A 21,917-nucleotide genomic window follows, 5' to 3' on the forward strand; every position below is an offset into this window, starting at 1 on the left:
TTATTATTTTGTTTATTTTTAAAGGGGTTTTTTTATTACCATACAAAATATCTGGGTTGGACATCAAAAGAGGATATTCATCACAGATGATTTGCTTCTGAAATCATTCTCTTGAGTTTTCATTACATAGATGTTATTTGACTAACCAAAGTTGCATAAACACAGACTGATAGCAGGAGGTGCCTCTGATTCATGCTTTCCAAGTTAATGAGTGATGAGGATTTGCTGGAGTTAAAAGTGTTCCATACAGATGGCTAATTGGAGTGTCATTCTTTCTGTCTGGGGGATACTCATGAAAGCCTTGCCATAGCAGGGATTAAGTCTATGCATGTGTTCATTTTGCCAAGGTGCCCCTTTGATGCAGAGGACTATAAACAGAATTGCCCCATATTAAAGTTAATAGAAACAGGGTTTAACCATATTTATTTAGGAGAAAAATGCTATAAATATATATATACTGCTACAAAGGGTTAAGTGTGGAAAAAATACTAATTATTATAACTGAGATTTGGAATGTTTCTGTATCACTTTTCAGTCACAAGTATTATACTGCTCCTAAGTGCTTTGTAAACATGGACAACATATTTAGAATTGTTGTCACACTTGAGATTGAAGGAGGCAAGTCTAGGACAGAGCACATTTAAAAAGAGTGGGGAGGGGAAATATTACCAAGGTTACGAGGACAAACCACATCTCATAAAGCCTGAAGGGGAGATCCTCAGAAGGTGCAAATTGCCAATTTAGTACTTTTTGTCATTTATTCCAGCAGATGGTTTAGCTCTGAGTTTTAAAAATCCCATTGCAAAGTTCCAGTGCTAAGTATGCTTCGGCAGTATGAAGAGCCAAACCATGCTTGCTGTCACTTGGATCTGTAATTGTAGGGAGAACTGAGCACACTTGTATTTCATTGCCGGGTATTGGTTTGCTTCAGTCTGCCATGCCGCTCACTTTTCTAAGCAAGTGGTTCACAATGTTTTTCATGCTGTGACCTAATGTTACAACAGAAAAAAGAAGGGTTTCCTTTGCCCTATCTAGCCATCAGACAGATGGGAATATCACTAATCCTTTTGGACCTATTTGCAACTCCCCTTGGAATTGTAATCACCAGTGTGAGAAACCATGCATTAAATCATAAACATTTTCTATCATCATTAGATACTGCCATGCTAAAATGAATGCTTTAAAAACATTGCATTTTTTCAGAAATATCAGTTAGCTTGGGAAGTTACAATGCATGTTGAAGAGTAGGGCACCATACTGCTCAAGATATGATATTAACAGCCAGCTATTCCTAGTTCGTTCATGTTTAGTTGTAACTATGGAAATATTTCCTGGGGAAAAATGTTTTTTTAATGTACTTATTTCTACTAACCATACATGTCTTTAAAAATCAGAGCAGAAGAGATGCATCTTTCTTGGTTTTGTATATGGAAAGAGCCCTTTTGACTGTCTTGGTTTTCTCAATATAAGAGCTAAAGTAGAAGGAGTTTTTTCTCTCTTCCCCATATTTTCAAGACTTTACAATTTTTTCTCATTCTGTATCAGGATGAAGTTGAGGCCTTGTTTTTTTTTCATTAAAGAAGGAAAAGAGAGATGCCCATATCCCAGCCTGGAAAGTGAGAAATCTTGGTTCAAATAATTTATGCTCTGCCAAACTGAGGAAACACTTAAACCTAGGTCTCTTATGTTAGGGTGACCGTATGTCCTGGTTTGGCCAGGACAGTCCCAGATTTTGTAGGCCAGTCCTGGATAGTTGGTTAAAATTAAAAGAGAAGTCCTAGAATCGCAGGAGCATGGGGTGCAGTCCAGCAGGGAGGCGGAGCAGCCTGGTGCACCAGGGAGGTGGGTTGGCAAGCACTGCAATAGAGCACCACTGTCTGTAGCAGCACCTCTGACTTAAGAAGTGGGGGAGCAGTATCCTGGATTTCTTTAAATGTAATATGGTCACCCTATTTTTATCCCAGGTGAATGACCTACTGCCTGGCCATTAGATTTTCTTGAGTGGAGTTTTGTTTAGTTTTTTGTTGTAGCTGTTCCACTTAATATCAGTAAATAAATATTCATTGGGGTAGAGGCTGACTCTCTAGAACAGTAGTTATGACACTCAGTTAGGTTGTGAGAGACCTAAGTTTAAGTACTTGTCCCAATTTAGAAGTAATACACAATGATTTTAACCCAGCTCTCCCACATCACAGACAGGTTCTGTAAACACTTGGCTATTCTGGGATTTGAACTTGTCCCTGTCTATTTTTTACTACAAATTCCATTTTGAACTAGAAAAATCTTTCTCTGATTTATTGCCAAGTGTTGGTCTCAAAAAATCAGCATTTTCTGATGAAAAAATGTTTTGCTTCAATAGTGATTTAGATTATTAATGTCATATTCACTTTGTTCAAGGATATAGGTCATAGCCATGTTGGTCTAAAGGCAAATGCATCCAGAACTCTTGTGGTAGAGGCCACAAGACCTTTTATTAGACCAACTAGATAGTTGCAAAAGAATGTTCTTTATCTGCAAGCTTTCTTCTTGTTAAGTTGTTTCATTTTGCACAAGAAGGTTGGTGATGCAATTGTTTCTTCTGGGTAAGGAAGTTCTATTGTGGTGAACCTGTTCTGCAAAGTATGGAAATTCAGCTCAAACAAAGGGCTGGAGCAGGGGTGTTTGCCTCCAGGTCTCAGGGTGTTGAATTTTGCTTTTCTTATAAAAATTATAAAGTTTTAATTTAAAAATGGCTTCCATATCGTCCATATTTTAGGAATATAGGTTGTTGCTGTGTTGGTCGAAAGACAAAAGCATTCAGAACTTTTGTGGTAGACATGATATCTGTTATTAGATATCAACTAGCCAATTGTCCATCAGAAATGATGGGGGGGGGGGGAGAGCCACCACTCTGCACTGCCGCTGTCTCCTGGGTGTGGGGGGAGGGGCCTTTTCCCATTATCCCCTCAGTCCCCCTGAGCCAGCAACCTGGGCCACAACCTGCAGGGAGCTGGGGGAGAAGGGGGGAGAAGGCCAGTATCTCCAGTTGCTCTGTCCCTGTTATCATGTCGGTGCTCCGCTGCATCCCTGCCTCCTGTCCGGAATGCTCTCCGAGCACTCTAATTGGTTATTTCCAATCAGAAACATAGAATAAAGCATTATGGACAGACAGACTAAGGCATTTATAATATTAGAATTATTAGATATCACCTCTATCACAAGAGTTCTGAATATTTACATTATAGTACTTGCACTTTGTGTTAGGGACATCAGGCATTTATAGACCTGCTCCTGGAGTGGGAGTGGCGGGAAGGCGCTTTAATTAGAGAAGCTCCAAGATACTCTAATTAAAGTGTCTGGAGCATCACGTGAATCACTGTCACCCCCCTGCTGAAAAATGATGGTGGGGGCACTTTAATTAAAGCTCATCGAATGAGCTTTAGCTAAAGCACCCCCAACACCATTTTTCAGTCTGGGGACACTGATATAAATGATGTTGGAGTCTGCTGGAGTGCAGTAATTACCATGCTCCAGCAGACTCAATTAATCGAGTCTTCTCTGATGCATTAGACCAGCCTTGCTGCACATGTATAGACACCCAACATTTCCTTGGAAAATGTTATACAAACCTATGGCACTATATATATTAATGAAAGCATGCAGGGAGGTTGATAAGGTACAGAAGTGGGGCCTAGAAGACCTATTCAGAGCTTTGTCCCTAACTTATTGTGTTTACCTCTCAACACTGCTTTTATTCCAATATTTAAAAATGAGGCACTGGTACTTACCTGACCCTGTTAGGGTTTTCAGATTTATATATGACAAGTTCTGTATAATGTAAGTCCTGCATGAGTGTATTAAAGATTTTAAGCAAACAACAAAAATATAAAGAATTCTGTAACAAAATACTGTTACATGAGAAAGTAGAAAGAGCGTTGACTAGAGTTGAATAGAACTTGGGGATTTTAGTTTCTATTCCCACTACTGGCCGCTGGCCCATTGGGTGATTTTGGGCAAATCAGTTCACCTCTCTGTGCCTCAGTTTCTTCATCTGTAGAAGGTGGATAATGATACTAACATTCCTTGTAAAGCACTCTGAGATCTGTGTTTGAAAAAATGCCATATAAGAACTAGGTATTATAATTATAATTTGTAGAAATAAGTTTGTATTAACAATAATATGAGGCCTGATTATATATCTACTAACCCTTTGTTGAGGAGATAGGTGAGAAAGCAAGTTGTCATGAAAAATGTGCCAAACCATGCGATGAGTCAGAATCATAATGCTTTTAGAATAACGTTAAGGACCATCGACGGAGCTATGCAGATTTACCCTGGTTAAGAAGCTTGCCCTGACTATTCAGGAAATATTTGTGTTTCACATGCTAATTAAAGTTGACTGGTGACCAGACACTGGTGGTGGTAATCTTCTCTGCAGTAATATGTTATGCTGTTTAAAAACAACAGCAGCAGCAGCAGCTGATAATAAGGCCCTCCAGCTAAGGAGATAAATATTTGTACACAGATACCATTTTATTACTAACAAAAAGTAGAATGCTTGGAGCATAATAAATGTTGTCCATTAAGAATATACTGGGCACGTCTATATGAGATGCTGACTGTGCAGTAGCCTGATACTACTGTGCAGTCGCTTCGGGTCACAAAAAAAGGCATTTGCCAGCACTACTTCTCAATAACTTGGGTTATTATGCATTTATTTAGTACCTGTTGATACTAAATAAATGCAGATTAATCACTGCACAGTAGTGTCTCATGTAGACACGATCACTGAAAACAATTTCATTTTCCTCTGTTGCCCACATTCCATTTAAACTAGTGGGCTGGATTTAGTTCTTTAAACTTTCTCTTTTGCTGGCAAATTTTACCTTTGTCCAACTGGTATCCAGTTGATTTTATTCCCGAGAATTTCTAGTATCACAGATAGCTTGTTAATACAAAGTAGTTCAGAACATGAATTCGACCTGGAGGTAAGTGGGCAGTGGACACTTATAAGTTGGGAAATTCCCTTCTTGACAGCACGGTGGCAGAAAGAGATCTTGGAGTCATTGTTGACTCCAAGATGAACATGGGCCGACAATGCGAGGTCATGGTCAGTAGGGGTAACCGTACCTTGTCGTGCATCCACACATGCATCTCAAACAGGGCCAAGGAGGTGATCTTCCCCCTCTATGCGACACTGGTCAGGCCACAGCTGGAGTACTGTGATCAGTTCTGGGCACCACACTTCAGGAGGGATGTGGACAGCATTGAGAGGGTCCAGAGGAGGGCCACCTGCATGATCCGGGGACAGCAGGGCAGACCCTATGAAGAGAGGCTATGGGACCTGAACCTGTTCAGCCTTTGCAAGAGAAGGCTGATGGGGGACCTGGTGGCCATCTATAAACTCACCAGGGGGAACCAGCAGGGTTTGGGAGAGACCCTGTTCCCCCTAGCGCCCCCCAGGGTAACAAGGAATAACGGCCACAGATTGTTAGAGAGTAGGTTTAGACTAGACCTCCGAAGGCACTACTTCACAGTCAGGGCAGCTAGGGTCTGGAACCAACTTCCAAGGGAAGTGGTGATGGCTCCTACCCTGGGGGTCTTTAAGAGGAGGTTTGATGTCTACCTAGCTGAAGTCATTTGAGCCCGATTTTCTCTCCTGCCCAAGGGGTCAGACTTGATGATCTACAAGGTCCCTCCTGACCCTACTTCTATGAATCTATGACTTTGGAATTAATGTGAGATTTTGGTACCTTTGCCTTTAGAGATGACTAAATCCTATCTGTTATAGACAAATGAGTAGTCCCACTGGAGTCAAGAGGAATAACTGTTCTCATCTAGCTCCAGAGTTCTTCATGGGGGATTGAACTATAGCATGCACTGAAAGTAATATAGATTCAGATTCTGTAAATCATTAAGCACTTGCAAGGTTGTGAGTCTATGCTATATCTTTGAAGTGCATGGTTTGTACAGACCATGAAATAATCTCAAGATACAAAGAGAGTGTTTAGTTCTATGCAATGCTGCCTCCCTTGAACTTCACAAAGATACAATCAATATGGACTCACAACATTGCAGGAAGTGCTCAAATAATGCTCAATGTTGAACAGAACTTGGTGCTCATTTTGTATGTTAAGGTTATTCCATTTTCTTCGATGGAGTATAGCCCCTTCTGTGGTTACTCCAGTTTAGAAGTGATTGCCAAACCTTCTCCATAGCACACATCATATCTTAAATTAGAAAAACAATAAGCAAAAGCTACTACTTCTATACAAAAGTGTTACTAAGAAAATATCTAATGCCTTTCAGCTGTTTAATGCAAATAGCAGTTAAAATAAGGAAGAAGAGCTGTTGCAGTATGAGAAGCCAGCTCTCTCTAGACTTACACCAAATGTGGAGATATGAGAATGTCTGATTTGTGAAGTCATATCATTGTTCTGTGACATGATGTGTAGTTGAAAAGCAGCAACAACTGAATGTATGCAGGATGGATTGTGATTTCCCTGACTTAAAATGAACAGTACCTTCTACAAGTAGCTCCAGTTACCTTGATGGAATTGCTGTGGTATCAGATAGGGTTTGCAATTAATTAAGTTTTATGACCTGCTGATGAACCAAATATTTAAAGCAAAATCAAGTACATCAAGACAGGATAAAATGTTTAGATTTCTTCTGCAACTAAGCAAATGAAAAAATGTAGGTTCAAGTTCAAGGAAATATTTAATTCACTATGAAATAGAATGCTTAGTTTAGGAATCAGAATTTGCGGTAGAGGTGATATATTTTATTAGAGCAACTAGATTTTTGAAAAATAAAAAGTCTTTAATTGCAAGTTTTCGGGCACAAGCACCCTTCTTCAGGCATAGGAGAAAAGATGGTAAAAGTTCTCCCAGGTAGAAATGAAAGTTCTTATTTCATAGGAGGGTTCAAGGTTTGTCACAGTAAATTTTATTCAGGTTAGGCTCAGAGAAAAGGGTCACTCATTTGAAAAGCCAAGGAAACCAAGATTAAGTACAGTAGCAGCCTTAGGGGAGGGCAAACCAGACAACTGCCTGGGGCCCAACACTTCAGGGGGCCCAAATTTGGGGGGGAGGGGGCAATGTTTTTGAAAGGAAGTGGGTCTATTTGCATTTTAACATTCAACTATTTATTTAATTACTCCAAAGAATATTAAAAAGATCCTTGGTACAACTGTGGTGTATTCATATTTACTTGAGTACATACCTCTAAGGCAGGGGTGGGCAATTATATCGGGTGGAGGGCCGCTTACTGAGTTTTGGCAAGCCATCGAGGGCCACATGACAGGCAGCCAAAAGCAGATATATATTAATTTTCTAAATGTTTTAGGTGCCCTGCAGACTGGATAGAATGGCCTGGTGGGGCACATCCAGCCCATGGGCTGCATTTTGCCCACCCCTCCTCTAAGGGGTCCCAAATGACTCTTTTCCCAGGGCCCCAACAACCCTAAGGCCACCACTGTTAAGTGCCCCCTTAGTGTTAGGGCATAGGTTAGGGCACTCACTCAGGGTGTAGGAGACACAGGCTCAATTCCCTCCCTTGACTCTGTATCTCCTATGCCTGCTCTGATGTCGGGTATTCTGGCACCGGGTACTATCATTCTCTTTTGGTCTACCTTGTATAAAATATGTAAAAAACCCTTTTTGGCAGCATGGCCACTCTGGCCTTTGTCTTCCAAAGAGAATATCCTAAGCACCAGTCTACAGAGACAATGTTTGTTCTCTCCCTGTCTTAATGAACAGGTCCTGGGAGTAGGGCAATCTCTTAATTGATATCAAGTGCTAATCATTTCTTTGTTTGGTTAAGGGATTTGAACCAATATTTCTCACATCTCAGAGGAGTATCCAAACCACCAGATCACAGACTCATTACTCTCTGATTCAATGAATATTGAAGTATTTTATAACAAAGTACAACAGCGTATGAGAAGAAACTAAGAGTACCAGGTAGTGTGGTGGATGGATCATTCTCCTTTGTAATGGTAAATGTGATTCAGCCCTCCTCAAGCAGAGGCAGAAACTGAACTAAGGTTACCTATATGTGAGTGCCCTAATCAATGGGGAATAAGGCATGATGGTAATGTCACCTCTTTTGGCAAATGTTGAAAGAAATTGTTTCAGCAGTTCATTTTGGTCAAAACTATTTGGTGACTTGATTTAAATCCATTAATAATTTCAGCTGACCATAAGCTTCCTTTTTCATAAGATTTTAGGTTTTGCCTAGCTCTAGTGCCAGGTTCTGTTCAGAGTGACGACCTAGCTTAATGTTTCAGATTTATTCAGAATTGTTTTAACAAAATACAAATGCTTTTAAACATTATAAAAGGAAAATATCAATGGCTTCATATTAATAGAAGTAAGAGTCAAGAACTGCAGCTAATAGATAAAGCAGAAGTACTTGCAGAAAATAAATGGTCAGACAATGCAATTTTTTCACTTAGGACCCTCAGTTGTGTGTCACTCTTTCATTCACACAACTTTACTTCTGTTTGGCCAAATGCTTGATGCACTCTATACTCTGTGTAATCTTCTTGTTTGATGGATGTTGGCGCCATGCAGCAGGAGTCACACATTGTGCTGTTATTGAATACGAATATTTGAGTGTCTTGTGGTGTAGACCTGCTGTGTGCTGCAATCAATGAAATAAAAATCAAGAAAGGCAAACTGATTGCTGCACTATTAACTCCTCCAGCCAAGGCAAATGTAATATTTTTGATAATTAGTTCAGGGAGTAAGAGGACATAAGGTACAGTATGGGAAGGGAAGAAGATATTACAAGGCAGTTATATGTCTTCCCTCCATCTTTATAGGGGGGCAAGAAGGTACAAGAATTGGTGAGGACTAAGTGATGGCAGGGCTCTTTCTCTATCTACCATCACACTTGACAATATAATTATGTCAGTTTTTCAGGAAATTCATGCTACATTGGCCAAGAGTCAAATTTCATGGTAAGAGCAGGTGGTGGCATTTTTCCAAGCTCTACCCACACAAAAAATATGTTGCCACTCACAATAAATTGTGCATATATTCAGAATAAGATTGTGTGGGCACTTTTGTTTCCCTAGGCTCCTTGCACTTGTTCCCTTTCTATTTAAGGTTGAATATTTCCATTGGCTCTGTTAAGCTCTTTGACCTTGACTGTTTTTTGATTGGGGAATGCATAAGTATTTGTGTCTGAAATGCCACCCAGTTGAGTCACCAAATAAGATGCTCCTGTCAATTGTGCAGATCAGTGACCCTTTCCATTCCTCTTGCACTATGAAGAAAATGGCTTACAATGGGTGACATTTAATGGTCATCACCAGGCAGCTGTGTTAAGGTGAATGGGGCAGCCGTAGAGCGATTGTTTCACGTTCTCTTTAAACTCACGTGGACCTCTTTGCATCAGTTCACATTCTTAATGTTTTGATATTGAAAACTGACATTTTGCAGAACAATATAACAGCTACAGAGAAGTGCTAGTTTGCTGCATAGGGGCATACTGACTGCTCTGAACAGTGGGGACATTGGGAAGGAGTTTGCTATATTGTCTAAACCACTGCATTTTATTGAGGCCAGATTATATATTTATTATCTATCCCCACACTGTTAATTGTATATTTGAATATTGTAGTTGGTCTAAAATGGTAAAGACTTTTTACAACGGAACAACATTAAAATCTTTATTCTATAATTTTTTCATTTATTTTAAATGTGTGTGTGAAAACATTATTTGATTTTGTTTTGTGTCTAAAATGTGATTTTGGTATTTCCCCCTTTTCTTCCATTTTTACATTTTCTCTCCCTTTTTTTATCCCTTTTTTCAATTTGCCACTAAAATGATGTAGCAGAAATAAAGAAGGTAGTAGAAGAAAGAGAGAATTGAACACTCTTTTTGCTTTGGATTCCTCTGAAAAATAGGACAGTTTTAGAGTAATATTTATTCACAAAATGATGAATATTTTTCACAAAATGATTTCATTTTCAAAAGGACCCCAGTTTTCAGTGATAATTTTAAATATGCCTCTAGCATAATGGAAGGTAAATCGAGGCCATATTCACATTATAATGAAAAGTGTAAGTATGGTATTTCCTAAGATTTTCTTGTGTTTATTTTGCAATATTTCCAATAGTGACAACTTCATAATATTTCCAAACTATATGTTCACCACCTTCTATTCTCATTCATTTCAGCGTGATTTGCAAGCATCCAGTATCTTACAGGGTTAAGATCTCTCTTCTTCGGAAATATACTGTAAAGGAAGAAAAAGTTTTATGACCTTTCTTATGGACAAATGTTATCCAAAATATTAAAATTATGTTTGGTAAGATGGCATATTTGCAGACTTCACAGGCTCTTCTTTGACAATAAATGAGGCTATATTTTGTATAGGATAGTATTTTGTAATCAGTCTCAAACACATTTCTCTCTATGTTAACCAGCTTCTTGTCTTTCTCTCTCAGGTTGCGGTCTTTGGTAAAGCAGTTAGAGAGAGGAGAGGCTTCAGTTGTAGACTTAAAAAAGAATTTGGAATATGCAGCTACCGTCCTTGAGTCAGTGTACATTGATGAAACCAGGTAGGTTAACTTCACATATGTGTTGATAATTCATGCCATTAAATTAAGTGCTGATTGTTTACAAGGGAAGTTATTTAACTTAAGCTAATCTTTAGTTATTACTCAGAGGGAATATGTAAAACAGATCTTTATTCTTCAGTATATTCTCTGAAAGCTTCTTTAAGCTTCCTGGAAAAAACAACCCAACAGTGATAATTAACTAAAAATATATTCTGCTAGGGAAAGAATGTAATTTAAAGACATGTTCATATTATAACTAAAAACATAAGTATTATATATTATAGTACTTCATAATGAAAAAGCTTTCATGACTATGAGATCCTTTTTTTTCTGATGTCCTACAGCTTCATAGACACTTTTTCCCTTTGTAAAACCACATGTAGTCTGTCTTTGATAAATATTTTGATATGAGGATCACAGAATAATTGAAAAAATAGACCTGTAAGGGATATTAGGAGGTCATCTAGTTGCCCTGCTCAAGGCAGGCTCATCCCTTTCTAAACCTTTTCAGCCAAGTGTTTGTCTGATCTGCTCTTAAAAGCTTGCAATAATGGAGATTCCACAAACTCTGTTCCACTGCTTAATTATTCTCATAGTTAGAAAGCTCTTCCTAATATCCAATCTAAATGCCCCTTTTGCAGTTTAAAAGCATTACTTCTTGTCCTGTGCCCTGTGGACACAGAGAACTGTATAACTCCTCTTTATATATTTGAAGACTGTTATCAAACCCCATTTCAGTCTCTTCTTTTTCAAACTAAATAACCCCTGGTTATTCAGGCTGTCTGGTGTTCACATGGACTTTTGGTGGTTAAGGGTCTACATTGTTGGCACAGTTGTCATTCTCAGTTGAGAGTCCAAGAATAGAAGGGACAAAGAAAATGAACTATTTTCTTCAGGTAGCCATTCAAGTTCAGGATTAGGGCAAACTGGTGAGGAGGTATTGTGGGGTTTATGTTCCTGTTTACCATTTGTTGCATGCATAGATAAAAGATTCCAGTCTCCGAATCTGACCCGCCAATCCATTTAACAAATGTTAAACTTACTTCTAAAGAATTGTTTTGGGTAAAATTACCCAAACTTAAAAGCACATTATTGTCTGGATCCTGTTTGGAAATTTCACATTAATATCAATCAGCTTAGAATGGTGGCAAGATTGGGTCCATGAATGCTGACAAGCTGAAGATGAGAAATCATGGGAGGGTTATGTAGCTCTGTTTCATCATGCTGACTGTCTTGTTTATCAGCCTAGTAGAGAGCTTCGCAATCTGGCATGTGGCTGTCCAAGAAAGTAAATAATCTGTTATAGACTGTCAAAAATGTGTTCCATTAAGTTTAGAAAAAGAGTGAATTTTTAATAACTGCTTTAATTACAGCATGTCTGAGATGCTTGAAAATTATGTTAGAAATCTCTCTTAGGAACACTCTGTTTGTCCATTTTTCTACCCTCTTATAGGCGTTTATTGGATACAGAAGATGAGCTCAGTGATATCCAGTCAGACTCCGTGCCCTCTGAGGTCCGGGACTGGTTGGCCTCCACCTTCACACGGCAGATGGGGATGATGCTTAAAAGGTCTGAGGAAAAGCCCCGGTTCAGGAGCATTGTCCATGCAGTGCAAGCTGGGATATTCGTGGAAAGGTAAAAGAAGATTTAATCATTCTTTTTCAGTGACTGGCCAAGCTACAGGTTGAACCTTTAATATCAAATGAAGACAATTTTTGTTGGTTCAGCTTGTTTGGTTACAGAGAACTGAACAAGGAATGGAGATTGGGGCTAAAAAAGAAATAATAAACTAAATTGTTGTGTGCTAAGTGCTCATTATCAATCATACAAATCTTATGTTGTAATTGTTTCATTTGGGCCTTTCCCCACTTTTACATATGCATTTGCAAGTGGCCATAAAGAGGAAAGATAACGTGTCATAAACAGTCCTATGATAAGATTAAGGGTTTCACCAAAACCAACCAAATCAGTTCCTGTTTTAACACAGTATCTTTGTAACGTCCATTAGTTCTTACAAAGGGCAGACAATTAGCTCATTTTAAACAACAAAACAAAGAAATAAAACAAAGTCTACATCATAGCATTTGCTGAATTATATGAGTCACAAAGAAGATTCAGACCAAGATCAGACTGAAAACTGAAGAGCTTTCAAAGGATTCCACTGAAAGATTGAATCTCTTCGCCAAGTCCCCTCCATTGCTGATTCCCTCAATTTGTACAAAATCACACTTCTAGAGGTGGATCAATATTAATTTCAAACTTCTGAACCTCCTAAAACTGAATTTGTTTCCAGCTGCCAATGTTCCACCTTTTTTTGTTGAGGAAGTTGTCTTTCTTGACACACTGATTCTTCAAACTAGAAAGTGTATTCACACCCTTGGAAATACCCGCCAGCTGAACTCAATGTATGTGTAAGCAAGCACAAACTGATTCTGTAAATAAATGAAGGTGAGCTCACTAATGATCATACTGAATTGGACTCCAGGTGCACTTTAGAATTTCTTTTGCTGAACTTTTTCTGTAAAAGAATTTAAAAAGGAAAAAAGTGTTTTAGATAGTATATTTCAATAGTAGATATTCATGCCATCACTCTAGGTTAGCAACATGGTTTATAAGAATTTCATCAAGAGTACTTCTTAAAGCAGGGGTGAGCAAAATTCGGATGTGGCCCACCAGGTCATTCTGTCTGGGCCGCGGGGCCCCTAAAAATTTTAGAAAATTAATATTTATCTGTCCCTGGCTGCCTGCCACGTGGCCTTCGATGGCTTGCCAAAACTCAGTAAGCGGCCCTCTGCCCCAAATAATTGCCCGCCCCTGTAAAGGTACCTCAGACAGCTTTGGCACATTATATGAAAGACCACATAGAAACACAATAGCTTCCTTCTACATATTTATAATCAATTTTCTATTGGTGATCCTGAAAATCCAGCTTGTATGCTATTAATAGAAGTCACAATTTTTGCAAGACCTATTGGGGTTTGTCAGACATTGCTTCATTTCTCAACATTTTGACAAGATACTATTATATATTAGTATCCAGCTATCAAATTATCTGTTGAAAAAATGTATGCAATTAATTTAGATTATTTTGAACATACTTGAGCCATGGAGTGTTCGTGACTAACTTGTAGCAAATGATCAGATTATTATTCCTTCAGCCACCCTCTGTTATTTACCTTTATGGGTAATTACTGACTCAGATAGTTAAAATATGTATTTGCAAAAAAAAAATATTCAAATTTGTTTTTAATTATACAAATTTTTGAATGGATCAATTTTTGTTTTAAATACTTTCTGTAACTATTGGAATCAGTTTTTCAAAATACGTGTTAAAATATTATTTCCTGTTGAAATGTTGCATTTAATTTAAAAAATGTGGCAAATCTTATGTGGGATAGTTGTCATAGTTAAACTATTTGCTTTCATACATTTCTTTAGTAGGGCTACTCTTTCCATTACCAGTAAAAGGGAATAGAGGCTGTCCAATCTCTGTTCCCTGGAATTACCCTTTTGTTCTGGATCTCTGAAGTGGATCATGACCTGGGGAAGAGCAGCTGCAGGGAATGATAAAGTGATAGCAGTGAACAATTATGCTGCCTATAAATGTGCTCATTTATGTTCTTAATTTAAAATTCTCATTTTTAAAGTTGCTTCAGGGATGCTTTAACTAAGGCTAGTTGATGAATGAATTCATCTTAACGGGTAAAAATCACAAACACTTTTTGCAGATACGTAAGTAAATGCACCATTCACCAGAAGCAACTGTCATACATGCATTAAATGTTTCCATTCAGTGAGACATTTTCTGAAGCTATCTTGAAATGCTGTCTTGGGCCAGCAACAGGTGAAAGGATTGAGCAGAAATGTGGTCATTTGCCATGGCGGAAAGTAAAGTCTCTCATTTCTGAAGAGCAGCCCTTCTGCCTCGTGAAGGTGCCAAATGAAGTCTTGGTCTGTTCTGCCAGGGGAAAAACACCACCAGAGTGTGTGTTGTAGGAGTAAGGAAGTAAAATGAGGACAATAAAAATAATGTGTAGGTGTCCAATAAGGATACGGAGGATCCTTGAAGGACAAAAGTAGGAACTGCAGTCTGTCTGGCTGCAGTAAATGATGTCTCCTATAGCCTTGTCTTACTGTTTATATTATCTGTTGATTTACCATTTTATCTTGGTAGGATGTATAGACGGACATCAAATATGGTTGGACTGAGCTACCCACCAGCTGTAATTGGAGTACTAAAGGTAATCCTAATTCAAGGATTGTTACCGGAGGCTGAAAGAATACTGTGATAGTTGGTGGGGGTTGTTTTATTCTCCCTCTTATTTTGTCTGCTTTTTATATAGTGTACATAAGAAAATGCTTTCAATTGTGGGGGAAAAAACCAGCTGCTTCCCAGTTGTGAGATTTTGAATGAGAAGACAGGCATGTTATAGTGCCTTATGCATTCAGGTTAACATAAACCATCAAGACCATGAACCAATTTGCAGATAAAGTTATAAATTGTTGCAAGAAACCATATGTAGTCTCTAAATGGGTAAGAGAGATCCCTGTTATACTGGAGTAAGCAAACCAATGCAAATGTTCTATGTGTTGAACTGAAATACATGTTGAATGGATTTCTCTGCTGCTTTGCTTGCTTAGTTTGATTAGCAGCAAACAGGGCCATCCCTGGTGGAGGAGCAAATGGAGGCGACTGCCCCAGGCCCCCATGCTTTGGGGGGCTCTGCAGAGCTGGGCCGGCTTCGTATGTGGCTGTTCGTCACCGTCTCCCCTCCCCCTGCTGCTGCGTCCGGGCCCCGCACAGGCCAATTTGCCTTGGGCCCCGCACCCTGCTACAATCTTCTCTGGCAGCTAATCACCTACCCACAGACCAGATCCAGAGACCTTTCTCTTGAGGGATCTGTACCTCTGATATTTCCCTTTACTCCTGTCTTTTCTTAGAACCACAACCAGTAGCTATCATGGATTCCCGCAGGGGAGTGCTTGCTCTGGACCCCAGGCCTTGCCTGGTCTCTGTTCCTCCTGCAGCCATGCTGGTTTGGCTTCTAGAGGTGGGAGCTCTGACTCCTTTCAACCCTTGAGAGCCTGGCTGTTCACTGCCTGACCCTCCCTGGTTATCTGTGGGCCTACCTTCCAGTTCAGCTCCTGTGACAGGGATTTCACTTCTTCAAAGGAAGACGTGCACCTTGAATAACCAGCAGTGAAGCAGATGCTTCCTCAGCCTGACGAAGGGTATTTATATTTGGAAGCTTGCTAAGAAGAATTTTTCCAACTATTTGAGTTAGTCTAATAAAAGATATCAGATTTACCCAAAGAACCTTGTTTGCCTATGTCCTAGGACTAGGGTGGCCATCAGAGGACATGCTACTGTCCTCTATTGATACGAAACCAGATGCCTTTATATCCTCTGTTTTTCTCTTGAAGAAGAATAGGTTGTAGCCATGTTGGTCTAAGGTAGGGTGGCCATCATAGAGGACAGTTCAGTTGTCCTGTGTCCTCTATTGATACAAAACCCGATGCCTTTATGTCCTCTGTTTTTCTCTTGAAGTGCACTTCTCTTGAAGAGAAAAATAGAGGACATAAAGGTGTCGGATTTTGTATCAATAGAGGACAGAGGACAACTGGACTGCCCTCTATGATGGCCACCCTCCCTTAGACCAACACAGCTACAACCTATACCCCTCTCTTCAGCAAAGGCATTTATTGCCCCAACTCCAAAAAATTAAGCAGTCCTTTTATCCCCTGTCCAACCTGCACAGCCCTGAACACCCCCAAAGTTAGCTCAGCTGTTCTTCTCCTGTCTGCACAGCTGAAGCACCGCCCCCCTCCCCATTTTGCAGCTCTCAGGCTGACATACTCCTAGTCAGGCCTTTCCATCCATTGTGTGAAGCTTATCTCCCTCTGCTTCCCTTGATGCTTTTTAACTTATCTCCAAAGGAAGTTTACCAATCCCACCTTGTTGAAGTGTCAAGAAGACCGTTCAATTCCTTATTGATGGATGTGCATCTTGTCTCCTCTGGCAACTGGGAAGCTCTAAGTTTTAGTTAGGGCCTCATTAACCCCTTCTTTGCCCATGTACAAGCTAGTCAGGGAAACTGAGGCAAGCAACAGTATTACAACATAAATACACTTAACCCAGAAATATTCTTACACCATAATCTAACATATCAGTCTATTTGTTTTTGGGTTTTTTTTTTTTTTTAAGGTAGAATGGTTCCTTTCATTTAAAGAGTATTTAGGGATAGGCTGGGCCTAGAAAGGGACATGGACCAAGGACTGTTAACCCTTTTGTATTGACTTAATAAATTGAAAATATATGAGAGAGAGGGAGAGAGAGAAATTCAGACAGGTTTATTTAAATGATGTAAACATAATTAATTCTAGCTAGAATAAGTCAGGGCACATGAAATGACAGTAAGAAAAGTATTAACTAATTTTGCTGCAAGTGAAATAAGCAATCATATATGGCTGTTCTTTTGAATTCATGGATATATTTTTTAAGTTATTTTGAGAACATGAATGTGACTAGAGTTATCAGCGGTAGCTAGTACAGCTGGTTGAAATGGGAACAATTTTCCTTGAATTATGTATTATGTTCATATTTGAAATAATGTATCAAGAAAATTTTTCTAGTCATCTCTACCCATTAATGGGATATAGTGCATTCAGTTGTTGGTTTCAATCCAGTCCAGTTGGATAAGGCCAGTGACCACTATTTGCCTGCTTTGAGCTTGCTGTTAAAAAGCTGATGGTCCCAGACCAGTTCCTCCTACATAACTGAGACAAGAGCTAAATCGCAAAGAAATCCAAACTCTCTTACATTTGAGAGGTGTGGCCCCTAATACTTTTGAGCAGTTGTTTCTGAAATGGCTCATGGGACATCTGTATTTGAGTTATCCAAAGGCTATCCCAAGGTTGTGACCAATGTAGCAATCTGAATACGTGTGGTTAGTATTCACTTCATAGCAAAAGAACAACTTTGATTATGCCTCTATTTGTTTAAATTTCCCCTCCAACCACTGTTTGTCCTGCCAAGCACTCTTTCAACTGGTTTGTTTGAACCATGGTATATGCAGAGTAAATTCTGTTTTCTAAACAATGCATCCTGATTTTTGTTTTTAATCATTAAAAATAAAAACAAGGGTTTTTTTTAACCCTTTGAAATGAAAAAATAAGACACCTCTGGCCTCTACATAGAAGTTCCTAAGATACCAACACAAGAGAACCTGGGACTTGCTTGATAAAACTGGGTTGTTACCATTTAGTGACTGAATTCACAGAGAGCACAATATAAATGTAAACAATTTTTTAAAATTAATTTGGATTCCCAAAATGGCATGCATGATAGTAAAGCAAAACAATAACCACTTATTAACAATGAGCTATTAAAAATGAGTGGACTTGTATGCTGTTTTCCCAGTCCCTCCTATCCCCCACCCACTTTCTTAATCCTATCCCCATCCACTTCCTTAAGTAGTTTAAGGACTTAAAGATCTTTTTTTTTCAGGGTGGAACTTTCACAGAGTTGCATCTTTCCTCTCTCTGAACATTCCTGAAAGTGTTAGGAAATCACAATTTATGACTGATGTGTTAAAGCTTCATCCACAGAACACCTCCCTGAAAGTTTGACTGTTCTCAGTACGTTAGCACTGCACAGCTTGTAAAATTAGTTGTGCTGCAGTAGATGATTTACTGAGATATGCAGAAATCCAGTCTTCTGGCAGGATTGAGACCTCAGTGTCCCTTGTTGCTCTTTGACATTCATTGGCCTCCCCTTGCTTTGTTTCTCTCAAGAGGCACATTGTGCCTGATCCTGCCATCCCTGTACATCCAACACTTTCCCAGTTGGAGTGCTGTACATGGGAGGCTTGTGGAATCAGACTCAAATTGTGGAGGTATGAGATCCCAATCATCCTGTTTAGAAGATAACACTGCTGAAATGGTTAGATGAGGGCCGTCAAGGTAGTTAAATCTTGAATTTAACTTCATTTTCTCCCCATCTGATCTTAAGGGTAAGATCCCCACCTGGTGTAAATTGTCATGGCTCCAAAACTGTAACAATTTACATCAGTTGCAGATTACTTCTAAACATTTGGCAGAAACATGTAATTTCCAGAATGATTTTAAGTTAGATAAAAATAAAGGCATTTTTCCTCACAGAAAGTCTGTTTTTTAACGAGTAAAGTTACCTAAAGCCAATCCCCATCTCTTGCACATGGATCTAAAGGCATCCATATACATGCATAGCTGATATACAATCTTTTTTGAGGCGAGTGCCTTGGGGAATTGGGAGTCAACCCCATGGCGGAACTTGAAAGTGGAGGAAAGCTTCCAATTTAAAGATGTAAATCTTTAATAGGCACTTTAAGAAGAGCAGTTCAGATATGCTTGGATAGGCTGCTGCAGGAAGCACATCAAAGTTCTCAGCAGTCAGAAAAGATTAAAAAGTTGGTCCCAGGCCAAATATAGTTGCACTGATGATCTTGTATCATTCTCCTGGCTATAACTCCCCTTGAACCTTGACTGTTTCTGCTACAGAGATCAAGAAAAAAAAAGGGACATTACATTGCAATATCTTCTTCTTGGACTAATCCTAACTACAGGCTCTATTTTGCACAGTACTAAATGTGATTTCTACCCAATGATTTCAATAAAAGTAGAGGGTGCTCAGCCTTGTACCAATTAATGCTTTCGCCTACTGCACCCAGCAGGTCTTCACCCCATTTCAATGTATAATTTCCCACTCAGCAGAAGCAGCAGTTGGAAATCTCCCAACTGGATGTGGCTATTTGACCCTGTTTTATAAAGATTACTTTCACACCAGCATAGGCAGTTAGTATAACATTGCTGTGATTTTTCTCCTACTGTGAAATTTTCCTGAAAGCCTGGGGGAATACATTTATCTTAAAAAAAAAAAAAGAATAACATTAGGGTCACATTAAGTTTTGGATATTTATGTTATGATAATGTGCAATATAAGAATAATATTAAAACCAGAATGAATCAATTGCTATCTGGATCTATTTTCCAGCATTATTAGAGGGAAGGAGGATGGAACAGGGTTTTTAATCCCTGTTTCCCCCCCTATTCTTTATTGGTTTATTTTGTATCTTTAGATTTAAATCACAATTGGAAAAAAAAAAGCATTTTAGAAAGCTCTAGGCTCTGTAACAGTTAGTTAAACTTATACTAAAGTATTGGGTGATTATTCAGCATCATTAAATACACATCATTAAATATGCAGGTAACAAGGTAACTGAGTGCTATTTGAATGTTTGACTTTGGATACTGTTCCTTCATCTGGTGCTTTGTGATGCATAAAACTACTGAAAGGGTAAAGACACTTTTTTTGTTCAGAAAAAGAAATCATTGCTGCACAGTGTTCCCCCAGGTGCATTTGCGAGTAGGTCTATAAATAGATCAGTGTGGAACAGCAGGGTGGAACAAGATGAGGTGTGTGTATGTATGTGTAGGGGAAAGATAAGGAGTGCATCTGGCTTCTAGGTCTACATATACCCCCCCCCCCCCCCCCCCGGCCACTCCAGAAGTGTTTGGGCATTTTCACCTCCTTAATACAGGCAGATTTGTCAAGGAGCTATTCCTGAGTTCAGTAGGCTTGATCCTACACTGCAAAAATCAATGAGAATTTTCGACTGACGTCAAAGATAGCATCAGTACCTATATATAGAGCAAACAGTGAAAAGAATATTAATAGATCTTTAGCTGTCTCGTGTTTAGATCCTACCTCCTCTTTTGATTTCCTCTCACTTTGGATGATATGTTGGGTGTATATTCCCCAAGTTTTGGCAGAGGCCTAACCAAATCCCGTATCACATAATTTTGAGCATCCTAAGACCACTCCTATAAACTTCTCATTCTTTGCACAACAGACACATTCCATTTCCACTGCTGGGTCCTCTTACAGTTCAAGAGAAAAGGGGCAGGAATTTGTCTTAGGAGGTTAATTGTTTGTTTGTCTTGATTTTAGTTTAGCTTATAAACAGATCCCCTGGCAAAGCCTGTCAGTGTGTGTTTGCCTGCCAGCTCTTGAAAGCTGAGTAATGCCCAGTGAAAACAAGACCTCAGAGTTAGGCTGATATTTCTTTCATTATTTTTATCACAAGAGAGACTGCTCTCTTATGCTCCTAGCCCTGACTACAAGTTAAAATATGTCTCATTAGAGAACATCATCTTGTGAGAACCGCAGAGACTCTTCAGACTAGGGAAGATGAAGCACAGTGGTATCATTAAAAAGGCTATATTTACTATTCCAAGTAGCTTTAGTGTGGGTTATTTTCCTAGTTTTAGGAAGTAGCACAGTGCTGCAACTAATGCAATGAGGCAGATCCAAACTAAACCAGGTTTCTAAACCTTTCGAGATTCAGGCTTTTTTGATTAAAGCCCAACATCTTAAGTGACTGGAGCCGAACGTACTTCTTTGCCAGGTCTGTGGTGATCATGACATGTTGCAGAGTTAAACAAAATATACTTTGATTAAATAAAATCAGAGTCATCTAGAGACAGCAATGGATATTTTTCTGTGTGTTCCAGACAGTGACACTTTCTCGTTTGTTAAAGATTTGACGTGGCAGAGCTTGCACTATAATCGCAAAAGGATTGACTGCATAAACACCTTTTTCCTATCCCCTTGCAGAATGTAGACAAGTGGTCCTTTGACGTATTTGCACTAAATGATGCTAGTGGTGATCACGCACTGAAATTCATTTTCTATGAACTTCTCACACGCTATGATCTAATCAATCGCTTTAAGGTCAGTAATTCTGCGTTGTGCTGCTTCTTCCAAATTCAACCCTCACCCCCCACCCCGTCTTTCCAGAGTTTACTAGACTCCAACCAACTTTCATTCCAGCCACACTGTAACTTTTACTGCATTAGAAGACGTTTTTTTGTATTAAATCTGGCACATAGACTGAAATAGTAGAAATCTCATGAGGAAAAAAAAACCTATTCTTAAGAGATTTTCACCATTTTGCCTTACAGAAATTCGCCCTTAGTCTTCTGCTTCTCCAATACTTATTTTCTCCAGAGGTTCCCACTCCCTATTGCAGTTTTCTGGGAAGGGTAAACCAGTCAGACTTGTACCCCCAAGCCCATGTATGCCCCTAGCAAAAGAAGTGATATCCAGTTTTCTTCTGGCTGGTAGCCCCAAGGATTGTAGAAATCCACACAACCATCATACAAGAGTTTCTAGAACGCGTAGTAAGAATGGGTGACACCAGCATGGCGGGAGGAGGCAGGGGGCAGGTAGTTCAGTTCTGTTGCTCATGCAGTTAGACTTACATCACCAATACTGAGCCTCTGCTTCTCCAAAGCTCACTAAATTCTGCTCTCACATAAGTGCA

The 21,917-nt window shown here is 39.2% G+C and overlaps 1 protein-coding gene across 8 annotated transcripts in view; it reads left to right on the forward strand.

Annotated features, from left to right (window-relative positions):
* PDE1C (phosphodiesterase 1C) overlaps positions 1-21,917 on the forward strand; it is a 491,302-nt gene that overhangs the window by 365,972 nt on the left and 103,413 nt on the right. For 7 of the 8 annotated variants that reach the window (XM_006258197.4, XM_019483444.2, XM_019483442.2 and 4 more), the window contains 4 exons: positions 10,440-10,553; positions 12,007-12,189; positions 14,729-14,795; positions 21,209-21,325. In XM_006258197.4, the coding sequence (XP_006258259.2) occupies positions 10,440-10,553; positions 12,007-12,189; positions 14,729-14,795; positions 21,209-21,325 (481 nt within the window). The remainder of the gene's footprint in view (positions 1-10,439; positions 10,554-12,006; positions 12,190-14,728; positions 14,796-21,208; positions 21,326-21,917) is intronic. The other variant, XM_059728692.1, reaches the window with a different exon arrangement.

Source organism: Alligator mississippiensis, chromosome 5, assembly GCF_030867095.1.
Source record: "Alligator mississippiensis isolate rAllMis1 chromosome 5, rAllMis1, whole genome shotgun sequence".
Classification (NCBI taxonomy): domain Eukaryota; kingdom Metazoa; phylum Chordata; order Crocodylia; family Alligatoridae; genus Alligator; species Alligator mississippiensis.